Source organism: Arctopsyche grandis, chromosome 2 (genome assembly GCF_051622035.1).
Source record: "Arctopsyche grandis isolate Sample6627 chromosome 2, ASM5162203v2, whole genome shotgun sequence".
NCBI lineage: Eukaryota > Metazoa > Arthropoda > Insecta > Trichoptera > Hydropsychidae > Arctopsyche > Arctopsyche grandis.
The window spans coordinates 35957448-35972787 of NC_135356.1; the positions used below are offsets into that span (position 1 = coordinate 35957448).

A 15340-nucleotide genomic window follows, 5' to 3' on the forward strand; every position below is an offset into this window, starting at 1 on the left:
CCTATAATAGTACATATACACATTAAGGACAACACGTATGAACATACATATATCGAATTTCAATGGAAAAATTATCTACAAAATATGATACGGAATATCATACAGTTTTTCCACTTGTGGTGTTTTTGATTTGGAAGTCTCGTCACTAGACATAGGGATCTTCGGAACAACAACGATTATACATATACACAAAGAGATGTATTTTACTTCCCGAATGGGATTCTAACATTGAACTTTAACACATTTGAATGTAAATACAATGAAAGCAACCGAATAGCTAAAACAACAAGTCGTCAAATGTTTAGCATATTTCAGTTCTGTTACAGCTCCAAAGATACCTACTTATACTGGTTACACACACACACATAATGTAAAAGTTTAATTAACACCGTACATATTATACATATCAACTATTATATATGACATTTTTAAATTAAAAATTGGAGTAAAATACAATGACAATTCACTCTAAAACTAAAGCCTTCTGGAAAACAAACGACACACCACAACTCGATCTGCAGCTGACGGCAGATCAAGTGTATCTACGACGACGATCCAATTAGCTGAAAGTTCTAGTCCGATTTACTATAAGTTAGTCGGGTGTTAGGCCTCGTATTGAATTGGATGCTCTCTTCTTCAACCTTCTAAAATATACTATTTACAAACCGGTATAAAATCATTTTTGTTCAGCAGTACCGGTATTTTTACAATCGCTAGTTTCAGCGTTACAACACTTAGCGTCATCATCGAAGCAATTCATCATGCTATTTGTAAAGAAGTTTTACTTTAAAAAATCCAACACAAAATGAAAGGAATTAAAAACACAACATATACAAGTGTACAGTGTTTTTATCTCACAATTTGTAGTAGGAAAAGGGACGTATTTCCTCTTCTTAAAAAATGTCTATATACTAACGTTACTCAGCCATTTCTAATTAAGGTAATACTTTAGTTTTGTGACCCAAGATAAATAAAATAACTACTACAAAACAACAATTAAATCAATTCTTAACAATACAAAATGCATATTAAACTTTTCTATACTAATTTTGACTGTTAATGAGATGTAAGTGTGTAAAAAAATGCACAATTTTAACAGATTTTTGGTTTTTGCAGTCTTTAACTCAAAATCTAGTATTGTTGTACCAAAAATTAGTATTAGAATCCACAGTCAGATGCTTTTTCTATTGATTGTGATTTTTTATTGCTCTAAAATACTAATTACCTAGCAAATTTAATTCAAAATACTTTTGTTTTCGTGCATTTATTGGACCAGTTCTATATTTCACTACGTTTACAAGAGTTGGCCAATCTTTTTTTTTTAATCTGAACGTACTAATTGGAGCAGTAAATGATTTTAAATTACAATATGAAACGGCCTAGGCAGAACGCCCTTCGCTCATAAGTGAATTTTTGACTTTTAAATTCGCTAGATCATTATAATTATTTTAAAGCAATAAAAAATTATTATTTTGAATAAAAATACCAATAATTTTATTTTACTACCGCCATCTATGTATAAAACTAAAGAGTACATAGACGTCGCCCAGATTTAAAATTTGAAAACTTCAAACGCGTCTTAAACGATATTTTATCTCTATCGTAATGGCGGAGGATACATTTACTTATATTGATGACCAAAATGAGCAATATGGCAAAGTATGAAAACGATCAGATAAGAGGCAAATTTTTTTCTGAATTGTAATCGAAGGAGGTTTGTAAAAATCGCAACATATTTACAGAATCACTATTTATTCCAATGCTCACTTTTGTCACAGTGATACTAGATTTTGAGTTAAAGACGGCAAAAATAAAAAATCACACTTTTTTTAAACGTTTATATCTCATAAACGAGAAGAAGCCAATGTCATATTCAAATTTAGTAAAGATTGATTAGTCCCCGGTCCAGTAAGAAAAAACGTGATTTTTCATTGTATTTGTTTCTAATTCTTATAAAAACCTACCCAAAAGAAATCTGTAAAAAACGCCTTAGTGAGATAAAAACAACTGCAATTCCTATGAATTACTTTAAAAATGAAATTTCATACGTTAAGCATGCCTATACAATAAAAGAAGACGGCAAACAACTCGCCCTCTCCCCCTCCACACGCCCACAGCATAATTGACTAAGTAGATAAGCATATACCTCTACAGTCCAATATTATTTATCAGTGTACAAAAGGAGCAGAGGGATTTTGACCTTATCACTACCGGATGGATGGATTTATAATAAAATATTTCAGTTCCACCGTCGGCGATTTCATCGAGGAACAAACAGACTCTTCCAAATTCAGACGAAATCAACGGAGCCATCGAAATCTAGACACTGCTTCTGTGATAAAATGTAACAGAAATGCGACACGCACCGCGCCCTTACTAAAATTATTGCAATGGAGTCATCACATTGCACAACCGTGAAGATGACTAGTTTTCAATCACTTGACTGAGAAAATCAAACGTTGCGAAATTGTAAAGCAGTCAATTTACAACAAACGACAGTTTTGATAACGTCCCAAGTTAAAACCTTCCACATACATACATACACACGTATGAATTTCACGTTACAATTTCGGCGTATTAAATATATAAAAAATGTTTTATCTACGTATTAATACACATTACATACCTAAAAATATTACTATATATATATATATATATATATATATATATATATTATTATAATATAATATGAAATATTTGAAAATGGGACGTAGCACAGAAATATGTACATCTGGTATAAAATATAATTTAAAAAGTGTGGCAAAGAATAAAGTTCTGAATAATAATTGCATATAAACTTTCATTCTATAGCGATGTCTTCATACAAACCACGTGGGTAATAATATATGTAAAATGCAATTTTTTTTTTCATATTATAAGCCACACAGTTGCACAAAAATTCTAAACTATGCTTATGACATTATTGTGTGACCTACACATTGAGTAAATTATTACTCGTGTGGATTGGATGCTTTTTGCAGAACTATATTCATATATTATATACATATGTATACTACTGCAAAACTTTGAACCGTAACATTAGCATGTAAACCCAAATACAAACCGGAAAGCTAGGTTAGGTTAGTTCAAGGATCTTTAGATAAAGATTGGAGTTTCCTTGCTATTGGTAAGATTCATCAATACAAATACAATGGCTATACAACATCACACCTATGTACATATTAATATAATATTTAAAAAATGCTTCCACTTGTATAGCACACTAATATAAACAGTGAATTTTTAAAACTCAATTACAATTCAATTAAAACAAGATTAAATCAGATAACTGGCTTCATCTATTGTATAAATAAAGCACACAAAAAAAATGATAAAAGTGCTATCTAATTCATAAAAAACAAATAAAAGTAGTAAAGTATATATTAAAACACATTAGCACACACCAGGATGATATTAGCACACCAGAAACATTTCCAAATGTTCATCTTCTGCGTTCAAATCGTGTTAGAAAATTTAACCGTGCTTTTTCTATGAGCGTTCTGATTATGTAACAAAAAAATATAGCAAAGGCTTGGACCCCGTGCTGGAGTTCGATCTGTCTAAGTTTGAGATTATAAAACTTTCGCCGAGACAGAATCGAAAATCTCCAAAATTATTCGTCCCTTATGGGAAGCGGGTGAGCCTCAGAGTTGATGACGTATTTACTTAAATCCAACAAATGTCTATCGTCACTAAACAACAAATAACAGTATTTCAACGTCTCTCCGAGGAAGAACGACTCCATCATGTCACGCGGACGCGTGTTATCCGGATTCTTGACGCTACCGATTGACGTATACCCATTTTGAACTTTGGTGTACTTCTCGAAAGCCTGAAACAACGATTTTTACACATATAATATAATAGAACACGATTTGAAATCACATACCTATGTATATATTCGATGTAATGAATCAATTACCTGGAATATTTGCCATCCCCATTTTTGATACGTCGTGTTGCCCGTAAACTGGTATAAATACCACAAACTTTCCAAGTATTCCGGACGAAGGAGATTGTGAGCATCGTTACTCTTCACGTACATGTCGGACTCGCCGTCAGACTGAAACACATATAACGTAAAATTAGAAAAAAATCTTCTTACACCCAAAATTTGTTCTACTTTGGCATGCTTTCCAAATTTAGAAACAGTTGAACAGCGACCTTTCGTCAAGGTCGAGTTTGGATTGCCATCCTAAGTATTTTTATAACTGTAATTTATTTGTATCGTTATCACTAAGGGGGGAGTACTGTAGGGGCCCTACAGCATGGTCGAGTTTGAGTCGCCATCCTGTGAGTTGGGACTGATTCAACCATGTTGGTGGCTACTACATGACTTCCTTCCCGTTCATTGTAGTCGTGTTTTAAATTAAATAGTCGTGTTTACATCAATACCTTACAATACTTACTCCAACCACCCATACAGTAAAAGATATTAAAACTCACCTGCATATTAAAATAAGTGATTTCCGGTGCTAAAAAGGTAGGTTGAATCGCATAAGTTTGATAACAAGTGTTCATTAGATCTTCGGCGAGTTTCATATGCCATTCGGGCATGCCGTTTTTAACGCCCAACGCCAACGTGCCCGGTAAATAACAAGTCAAGTGGTCCATTTTTGGTTTTAACTCCTATAAAAGAAAATATTTAATCATACAAAATTCACGCAAGCTGCGAATAAATAATAAATAAATACAAACCCGTTGATTCTTCCCGCTCGAAACCAATTCACCGAGGAATACCAATTTATTAGGAGACGTCTTCTTCACGAGCAGCTCTTGTATACCTTCTATTGCAAGCTTATAATCATCTCTCAAGCTGAATGAGTTAAAAGAAATGAAATATTAGAGGTGAAACAACAAAAATTTTGGCAATGACTAACCAAAGTCGACAAAATTATAAACAATTTCGCATCACATCAAGAGTTCAAAATGAGACAATACGCTAGGGATACTTTAGATAGCTGAGAACATTAAAAATACTCAATAACACAAGGCATCGATATTTTCGGAATAATTAGTATAGGATGTTTCCAAAGAAGCGAAGAACAGAATGATCACCGAGAAGATACTGAGAGTACATTAAAAAGTTAAGCAAACATTCGAAATCTTTTCAAGTACTACATACATACATATACAGCCATGGACTAATTTATTAGGCCACTTGTAAAAAATGGTTTTAGCCGAAAATACTAGGGTATTTGAAACAGCCACTACTCGCATCGCATCTTACTAACAATTCCTCTAATTCTTAGCCTTACTTTTTCTTCCCTGGGTTGCTTATTATTTAAAAAAAAATACAAAATTGTTCATTTTACGCAAATCAGTTAATTATTAATTAATTAAAATCAGCACATTAATATTGTTTAATTCTAGCCATTGAACTAAAAAAATTGCTTCAGCCTAAAGGCTAAAGGCTTTCATCTAAAGATGAAAACTTATCTACATATTACATACATATAATAATCTCCCTTCTGAATTGCGCTGTATTGTTAACCAAACAGAACAAGTAAAAAAAAATTAAACACTTTTTCAAAAAAAACTTACACTGAAAAATTTTAATGTAATTTTTATATAAAAAATGTTATAATAGATTTTAAGAATTTTTAATAGAATCGTAGCTCCCTTATCAGGCACAAGAGCTACTCTTATCTGATAAGGAATACATGTCCAACTTTGAAATAAACATTATATCCTGTAAATATATGTATATGAATAAATAAAAAATAAATAAAAAAAATATATATATATATATATATATATATATATATATATATATATATATATATATATATATATATATATATATAATCCTCTCGACTGATCCTACCGATATTTGCCCAAAATTTGAGCTTTCATTTACACTTTTATTCGGTTGGCATATTTCACTATAATCTGCACAGCATGGATATTTTCTTTAGAGAATAAAATTACATAACAGTCTCCACTGTAACTGTCATCTTTGATGTTCTTTAAACAATTAATAAAGAGCGGTTGGGGACGCGACAATTGGTTCAAGTCCAAAAGGTTCAAATGACATATTAAAATGATATTCAATGACATTCGCTTAAAATGTAATTGTTCAATTTAAATAAGAATATGTTGGTGCTGTTGAGAACACCTGTAATTTATACTAATTTAATAACATCCGCGATCTATACGATAAAAAGTACCATACACATCGATAGATATATAACATATAATACAATAAAAAGTTACTTTTTCTATTTAAATAGGAAAATTTTTGAACATTTTGTCACTTGAACATTATTTCCGTGGACATTTTGTCGCGTGAACATTTTGTCGCGGGTACATTTTGTCGCGTGAACATTTTGTCGCGGGTACATTTTGTCAGTGCACTAATTTTCGGGTACATTTTGGACTTGCACCAATTGTCGTGTAACCAGAGAGGTTTCCTTTGGTGCATATAGTCTCTATAAACATCTATGACAGCATTAATAATACCAGGTTTCTTCCAAACTAATGTAACTAAGAATAAAATATTAGACCAATACAAATTTAAACAAATCCACATTTGCACACGAGAGGGTTATTTCAAACTGACACAACACAAATATCAAGACCAATTCTATTATATTAGAAAATTTTAATGCCTTATAATATAAAACTACAAATGTTTTGCATACTTGATTGTCACTGCCAGTAATTGAAACATACATATATACATTAGAACAAAGCATACTATCAATACGCAAATAGCATCGATGAAAGTAGTAGATAAAAATATCGCCGCAGTTACAGCAAAAAATACAATCGCGCAAAACAAACAAACGCCAACTATAAACATTAAACAAATATACATACTAATCGATCGTCTTTCCTGTTTGGATCCATTGTTTAAGTAGATATTCGTAATAGCTATCACCTCTAGCGCCGAGCGTGATCGTCGAGTACATTAAGAATTGGCCGGAGCTCGGATTTATGAAAATCGGAACGAGGCCGTGTGTCTTTTCCAAGCCGTGGACGTGTTGCGATACCTTAGAGGCAGCTTGCTACGAAAACAACAATAGCATTAGTCAACATCGAATACAGCCATGAAGATGAACAATGAAGACGACGTGGAAGTACCTCGAATCTAGAATCTTGCGACACTCTGGACAGATCGCGAAACTCGAGCTGAATCGTGGTCACTTCAGAAGTAGAACTGTCCGGCGACCATTTGGGGGAATGAGCTCGTCTCGTTGCCAGATTCACGTCAGAGTACGGTATGCCCGATGGGGTTTCGAAAGCCGGTAGAAGCCGTTCGCCGAGATCGACCTGGTCGGATTTAGTTTTGATCGGATGGTTCGAAAGCTATTGATTGATTGAATTCATTCTACGCCTATGATACTTACAGCCTTATCTAAAAACATCGAGTCGCCGGTGAGATGATAGTTACTCAATAAAGCACCCAGAACTCTTATGGTAACTTCGAACAAATTGACATCTTTGTTTACGTCGAACGACAGTTTCGTAGCGACCCAATCCTTGGCTTCTTTATACTCTGTAAACAAAGTTTTGAGTTCATTAAACATACATTCGTTAAGAAACAGGTATAGATACAAATCTGACAAGATCTCAATGATCAATCTTCATATAATCACAAAACTTATTGTCTGTCTGTCACGTATGCGTTCCTATACCATTCAACCGATTGCGATGAAACTTACATGAGTTATTGTGTGTATGCCCGCAATAGTTTCTATAAAAAAAATGGCCCAAAAACGAGAACGGGAAAAAAGGGATGAGTGGCATTGCAACGCAATAATTTCAAATGTGTTCACATCGCCACCTGCGTTGTTAGGGTAAAATTGAATAATTTCAAATGTGTTCGCCACCTGCGTTTTTCCAACAAATTATCATTACTGTAATTTAATTTGATTATTAGGCATTAATTTGAAACTGAAACATATCGAGATGCACAAGCCAAAACAGTAGATAAGTCATATTACCACGATGTTAACTCGGGAACGGGAACGGGAATTGTATGCGTTATTGTGGTATTGCAACGCATGTCGGGTTCAGCTAGTACATATGTACATTTATAGATAAAATAAAAATTAAGAAAATCATTAAAGTATACATAGATAGAAATGTACCTTCGGTTAATCCCATTATGTAAGCAGTATCCAATCCGTCGATTAAAGTGAGTCCTAATGAAAACCATTCCTGGTAGCCACCGGTAATAGGCCTCAAGTGATCATGTCCCCAAGCGAATTTTTTATAGCCTTTCCAAGCATGTTGGAAAGCTTCGACAACGGCCTGTTGTTTATCATTTGTAGGCCCTGAAAAAAGTCAATTTCGATTTACAAAATATGATCAAATCACATCCATTATACAGTAAACTTTCCGTTAGCCATGCATGAATTTGGTACGTACATGCGTATGAATTTTCCGAAAACTCTCTATGAGTACACGTATTTGTCGCAAAATAAGTTATTTAACATATGTTTTATTGCCTGAAGAAAGGATACACTGGAGTTCTCACAGATCTGGGCGAGTCCGTGCGTAAACAATAGATTCGCCAAGGTAGACCTTTATGTGCCTAGACAATAGACACACTAACAGATTTGACCTTTATAGGGAGGAACACACGGTAGATCATATATTCTGGAGTGAGCGGTGGTTACGTGTGGACCACCCGAATCGTTGAATAAATGCTGTGAAGCGACTTTGGCCTTTCATTTGGATCCTGAACCCACCCCTATGCAACAATAATATTCAGCATTAGAAAATTATGTACGGTGGATTCCGCTTAACTAGGACGCCATTTAATCATTTGAGCTGACTATTTAGGACCTCTCAAGGAACGAAAGCCAGATGAAGAAACTATTAACTTCGCTTATTAGAACAAGCCGATTATTCGGGACAAAATATTTTGGCTCAAAGAATATCCAATCTCAGATGTGCCTATGACACCAGTCTCATAGCCAATTCCGAAGAGGAAATGGCTGATTTACTGCGTCGTCTACAACACAAAAGCAGAATACTTGTACTCGAGATGAACAAAGCGAAGACAACGATTTTGATAGTGAATCGACATTGTCAATTCGTGAGGACAGATGCTCTATCTGATCTTGAAGTTGTACACAAGTTCATTTATCTCGGTTCAATGCTATTGGACGACGAAGAATGTGAAACAGAAATAAATTGATGTCGGAATGGCAAAAAGCTCAATGTCGAAACTGAACAAAATTTGGAAAAACCAAAGCATCATCATGTCTATGAAAATGCGTTTGATCCAAGCTTTGATCTTCCCTGAATTTCTATACGGAGAGTAGACATGTACGATAAAAGTTCGAGAAAGGCAAAGAATAGACGCTTTCAACCCTTTCCCCGCGGCAATAAATATAGCGACCAACCCTGTACGCGGCGGCACCTTTTTCGCGAATTTGGCAATCGAGTTTTCGACCTTAAATACAGATTTTAATATTTACTCAAGTTACCAGATATGTTAATTAACACATAAAGTATTATTTTAAACAATAAAATACATAATATATCTCGTAGCTTTGGCTTAATTGTCAAATAATCATTCTTCATACAATTAAGACGTATCGTCGCCATTGTTCAACAGACGTGACGTCACATAAACGAGGTTTCAGTATGGTTACACAAAAAACTAATTTTGACTGGTATATATAAATTTTAAGCAAATTGAATAGATGGCATTCAACTCTCAGTAATATATTCAACTAATTTTGAACCTTAAAACAGTTGAAATAGGCGCATATAAGGTTCAAAATCCCGTGCAAAGTTCAGAAATTCTATGGAAGACAGCCGCGCTACAGACTTGTCACCCAAAGCTTCCAAAGAAGACGGCCATGGGCAAATGGTTAAGATGTGGTATTGGAGACGGTGTGGTATTGGAGAAAAACCAATGCCTCTATCCTGCAAGAGCTGAGGTTTGGCGACAGGCTGCCATGCATTTGTCTTGGGCGTATCCTTCAGTTCTTTGGAAACATCAGACCGGGCCAGCCTGGATAAAATGACCGTTCTGGGAAGCAGAGGAAGAGGACGATCCCCAACAAGATGGAGTGACCAGATCAAGGCTGCCACTGGGAATACGGCAGTCCAGTCACTGCGAGCTGCGGTATGTCGAGAAGGCTGAAGGATCACAATAGATGTTAGAAGACGGGAAAGTCACGACCCTCAGACATGAGGAAAGCTACCGGACAGAATCTTTGGCCCGATGTGTTCCAATTAAGCGGAATCCTATATGTTATTATATTTTAAAATGAAATAATAATAAACAATTCGGTCTTGTTTGTCTCTGAACCCATCATTATGCTGGATAATCGGAAGTTTACTGCACATATGTATATTAAAAAAAAAAAATACCATTAAATTGAACTTTATTTTGTAAATATTGCGGCTCGTCAATTTGTTGTTGTTGAAACGGTGGATTGACGACTCCGACGTGTAGCTGATTTGCTAGTTCAGGATTCTGCAACTGTCCCGTGACGGTGTTCGATTCCACTATGCTTTCATCTTTCAACAATTGGACGTTTGCAGTTTCCGCATTGTTTGGAATTTCCTAAAAAAAAAAAACAAAGATAAATACATATTATACAAAAGCAGTTGATAAGAAAACGGTTCGAAAGATATTTACCTTAACGAGAAAACTGTCGCTCGAACTAATCGTTGTATTTGGAATGAAATATATTATCGTAATACATATAATTAAAATAATGATGTATATTAGGCTACGCTGTAAACGGGATAGTTGGTTCCACCACTGAAAAAAAAAGTTAGATTATATTATTAAATGAATTTTTCAACATTCATTCCATATTTTGAATGTCAGTTTATATATCAGATTTATAATAAGCATTGAAAACTTCAAAATAATATATTGAGTCAATAAAAATATGATAAAAGAATTATCTGATAGTACACATATGTATTGGATAGCCGGCCGAGTAAACCGCTTTGCACTACTTGTCACAAACGCTTATCTAGATTATCCCTATTGGTCTATTTATTATTACGTATAGATGCAGTCTAAACTCGGTGATACAAGTATTAAATAGTTTTATAAAATAACTCATTACCGAAGGCAATATTTTTGCGCTAGTAGCTTATCAAAATGTATGATAACAATACCGAGCAATTCGATATCATTGTCGTTGGAAAAAAAAAAGGTCAAACCCAAAAAAAATCCACTATGGAGTTTTGTATGAATATTAATTGCAAGATTTATAAAAGAGAAAAAAAACGCTCGAGCATTGAAACGTTTATTTTTGTCGAATATGTAATAATATATGCAAAATAACATTATCAAAGCAATATGTTATCGAAAATGCTCCCCAAACAATTTCAATCGCTCTTATTGCTTACATGTATTATATTTCATATAAATATGCACTGATATTTAATCGGAAAACGATTATTATAATTGTGTCGAATTATTCGGTAGAAACATTTTGGCTTATAATTTTTATTATCCACCAATATAGTACATTAATGAACGAACGATGAAGTTCTCATCAGTTTTAATTTATATACAGCTATTAAAATTGTATAGACAAGTGAAAATTTAATATGCAGATTTCCCGTTAAAACCCAAAATTGTTTAGTTACTAAAAATTCAAAACCGCATTTCTGATAAGTGAAACGCTATTTATGAAATAAAAAGAAATTCAACGAAAATTTTAAAATTTTAACAAATGCTAACATCTGGAAACTCACTGATAACACTGATATTTATGGTATGGAAAAATATACAAAATTTCAAAAAAAGAGTTAAAACGAAACTCAATATGACATCATTGCACGATATTTCAACGCAACAATCGTCAGAATCGAGGTTTAGATTTATATTGAAAATGGTTCGGTGATTACTGGTCACAAATTACTCGTCACAAAAATCTCTATAACGGAACATCTGGCAGCCGAAAAGTCCATCATACTAACGATAACTATCATAGTAACGAGAACTTGAGTGCCAAATATTGTGTATTCGCGATTTTCATGGCAAAAATTGTCTTTGTGACCACCCCAATGTGACGATTAGTCCAATTACCATTGAAAATACATTGACATAACCTCAATTTAGTATGGTAAGGGGGTAATCGTAATGAGGTGAGATCCAATAATTCGACGTCGAATATCAAATCAAATTTGATCTTGCTTGGAAACGGGAGCCCGTGAATGGTAAGAATGTTGGTAAACAAGTACCCTCCAGAGACTTCGGCGACCTGGAGAATCTTCAGCACTCAGAGACAAGTATAGAGAGTTGGACGAGCTCCTGTTCCTGAACATCGTGGCTACAGATGCGTCTCATTCATCAGAGGCCACAGCACCCGGGCGCTTCTAGTGATGAAGACGATCTTCAGTCTATTTGCTGCTCAGCTATTCATCCTGAATGAGAAAAAAGGACACACCACCACTGACGTGTAAAACAAACCACAGACTACAATGCAGCGTAACAAGGTCATAGACAACAGTTTTGATGGACGCGTCCGGGGTTCGGTGATTACTAGTCAAATGTGAACCGGTCACAGGACAACCAGTCGCTCTAGATCGGTCACACGTGATCACCCGACACACTAAAACTGGTCACGAGAAAACTGGTCACACCCTAAAACTGGTCATACCCTAAAATCGGTCAACCAGTTTTCTCGTAAAATGACGTGTTTATGCCTGACAGTGTTCTAAAAAATTTTAATATTCTATTTTTGTTGGTTTTGTATTTTAACTCAAATTCATAATTATACATTAAACAATGTGGATTGTTCTGTTCAAATCTAGCCCCTGATTTCATTGATAGTACATGTAAGATTTCGTTTTAATACCCATAAGAGTACATCTATGCAGTGGCGGCTCGTCCTAATGGGCCGCCGGGCTGCAGCCCTCCTATAAAATTCTAAAATATATGTATAATAATAACATTTAATAACATTTAATATTTTATTTATTAATGATATTCTTTTTATTAATTGGATGGACGAACTATTGGGGGCCTTCGACAGAGTAAATATTACTTACAATATCACCCGTATCCAAAAGGGTGATATTGTAAGTAATGTTGACTGTTTCGAAGACCCCACTAACTTGTATGGTGACAGATGAATTAAAATGTTGCTGTACTGGCTGTAAAGTGTTACAGCGCCGCCCCGAACTCCGCGCAGCCCGGAGTTTCGGAACGAGAAAGAGAAAGAGTTATTTGCAACTGCAGATAGCTCTTTCTCTTTCACTCACTCTGCCAGTTCGTCGCCTCTGGGCTGAGTTTATTTCAGACCTGGCCACGGAAAAAGCCATATCGGCAGCACTGTCGCGATTCATCTGTCACTTTGTTTAAGATTTTGCGCGTTTATTCTTTCAGTTGATTCGTTGGCTCACACAATCACAGCTTTATTCGTTTCTTTTATACGTTTTCGTTACTCTTAATTGTTTGTGTACGAGCCCTCATCAAATCTCCAGTGAGTTGTTTTCATTTTGATAACAACAAACTTTTGTATTCTTCTGAAAGCCTATTTGTTTACTCCTGTTAAACTTTTTCTCGTAATTTTTATTTAAATATATTAAGATTTTTTCTTTTAAAAATGGAAGAACAAAATAATTCAGTAAAATATTTACAAAATTTACACTTTTCGCGACTAGAACTAACCGAAAAAGTCGCATAGAGTGTATAAATTCTATGATTAGCATAGAAAAAGAAATGGTTCGGGGAAATACCGGACCGAATAATGGAATGTAATTTTAAAAAGAAGCTTTTTTTCAATTTTTCACCACCCCTTTAATGGGTGGTGAATTTTGCTAGTTTTTTTTCAATAATACTTAAATCCACATGTAAGTGGTCGTACGCCAAAAACTGTGCTTATCTTGTCCTGTTATGACATGAATCATGATATTTTTTTAGTGCAGCCCCTCCACTAAAAATTGTCACGAGCCGCCACTGCATCTATGTATATAAAATGGTTAAGGTGGTCGAGTTGGTATACTACGATTTGGTTGTGACAGTTGTCTCGAAGTTGTTTATGTGAAGCGAGATGAATAGTGTATTTGTCTCGTGAACAAACAGAACAAACATTTACGTCTTTGATGTGAACGTAAATGTTTGTTCTGCATGCTCGTACACTCGTATAATAACGCAATAATGCGATCGTGAGGCTAGTTTATTTATGGTGAAGTGGATGAGATTACCTATCTTAATTCGGGATCATAGAAGTTGTACTGTAACATTACTACACATCTTTCAAAGACATTTTGTAAGTTTCTTGCTCAAACGCTAATATCGTAATTGTTTTTGTCTAAGGGAGTGTCCTCCGAATTTAGTTTATTGTTCGCCAATGTAACGCCAACATAGAAGTAGAATGCATAGAATCGCTCTCAGCCTCCAAAAATGTTGCTACAAAAACTCTGCGCGGCTAGGGTTGCCAGAAGGTATCCAAAATGAGGACATGTCCTCCTTTTCCATGTTTTGTCCTCCCGTCCTCCCTTACCTACTGTAAGTCCTCCTTTTTGCTAAACATCGGACGGGACTGGCGGGAGGCGAAAAAGGGGGCAGGGCATTGTGGCGGCTCGCTTATACGACATGGTCGAGTTTGGTTGCCTTCCTGCGAGTGGGGACCAACCCGGCTGGGTTCGGAGAGCCACTACTCACTCTGTCTTCAGCTGTCATATAATAAACACGTGCATTAACATGCCAGTCGTCTCATTCGTTCATCCTCCATAGCATGATGATTTAGTTTCATGCATTGAGTTCTTGAGCATCAGAGGTGTAGAGATTGACGATGTTAAGCTACACGATCAATTTTGTAACTTGATTTCATTTCTTAAATCTAAATCAGATGAAGATGAAGCATATTATGATTTGAAGTTGCACGAGCAGTGGACAATCTACTTCAAAGGTGTTAAAAAAAAAACATTGAATGTTTCTCAGAACTGCTCAAAATCTGCGAGTTTTATTTTTGTATAAGCGCACATAGCGCAAATGTGGAAAGAGTTTTTTCACTGATTAATACTCAGTGGAGCAAAGAGAGGAATAGACTAAGTGTGCAGTCAGTTAAAACTTTAATTCTTACTCAATACAACTTTAAAAACATGACATGTGAAGATTTTTATAATTATTTGTTAAAAAACCAAGAACTTATTTCCAAAATTGGCAGCTCAGCTAAATATGATTAAAATAAAGTAAAATAATATAAAAAATTCGTTTAATTTCTGAATGTCCTCCTTTTTTACAGAAAATCCTCCTTTTTAGACCCATCTGCCCTCCTTTATCAAATTATCATCTGGCAACCCTATGCGCGGCAGAGTTTGTTCATGGTATGCTCATTGTTTGTTAAACTTCATCTCTCTCTCTCTCTTGTCTCTCTTCTGACTTTCCGTCTCTCTC

At 34.9% G+C, this 15340-nt stretch overlaps 1 protein-coding gene across 1 annotated transcript; it reads right to left on the reverse strand.

The window, feature by feature from the left end:
* Positions 1-2869: 2869 nt before the first annotated feature.
* On the reverse strand, positions 2870-12435 carry alpha-Man-Ib (alpha-Mannosidase class I b). Its single transcript, XM_077445935.1, has 11 exons — positions 12178-12435; positions 10610-10735; positions 10339-10534; positions 8097-8282; positions 7353-7501; positions 7087-7275; positions 6823-7010; positions 4699-4816; positions 4447-4629; positions 3923-4063; positions 2870-3832 (listed from the first exon to the last, which is right to left on the reverse strand). The coding sequence occupies exons 1-11, from the start codon at positions 12259-12261 to the stop codon at positions 3614-3616; spliced, it is 1779 nt and encodes a 592-aa protein (XP_077302061.1). The 5' UTR covers positions 12262-12435; the 3' UTR covers positions 2870-3613.
* Positions 12436-15340: the final 2905 nt, after the last annotated feature.

Bases quoted from the DNA above. Each gene is read 5' to 3' on its own strand.
- alpha-Man-Ib (XM_077445935.1), bottom strand. From the start codon at position 12,261: ATGTTCAGGAACAGGAGCTCGTCCAACTCTCTATACTTGTCTCTGAGT. The intron at 10,736-12,177 runs GTACTTGTTTAC...TTTTTTTTTCAG, and splicing joins GTCGCCGAAGTCTCTGGAGG to TGGTGGAACCAACTATCCCG. The intron at 7,011-7,086 runs GTACTTCCACGT...TTGTTTTCGTAG, and splicing joins CGCAAGATTCTAGATTCGAG to CAAGCTGCCTCTAAGGTATC.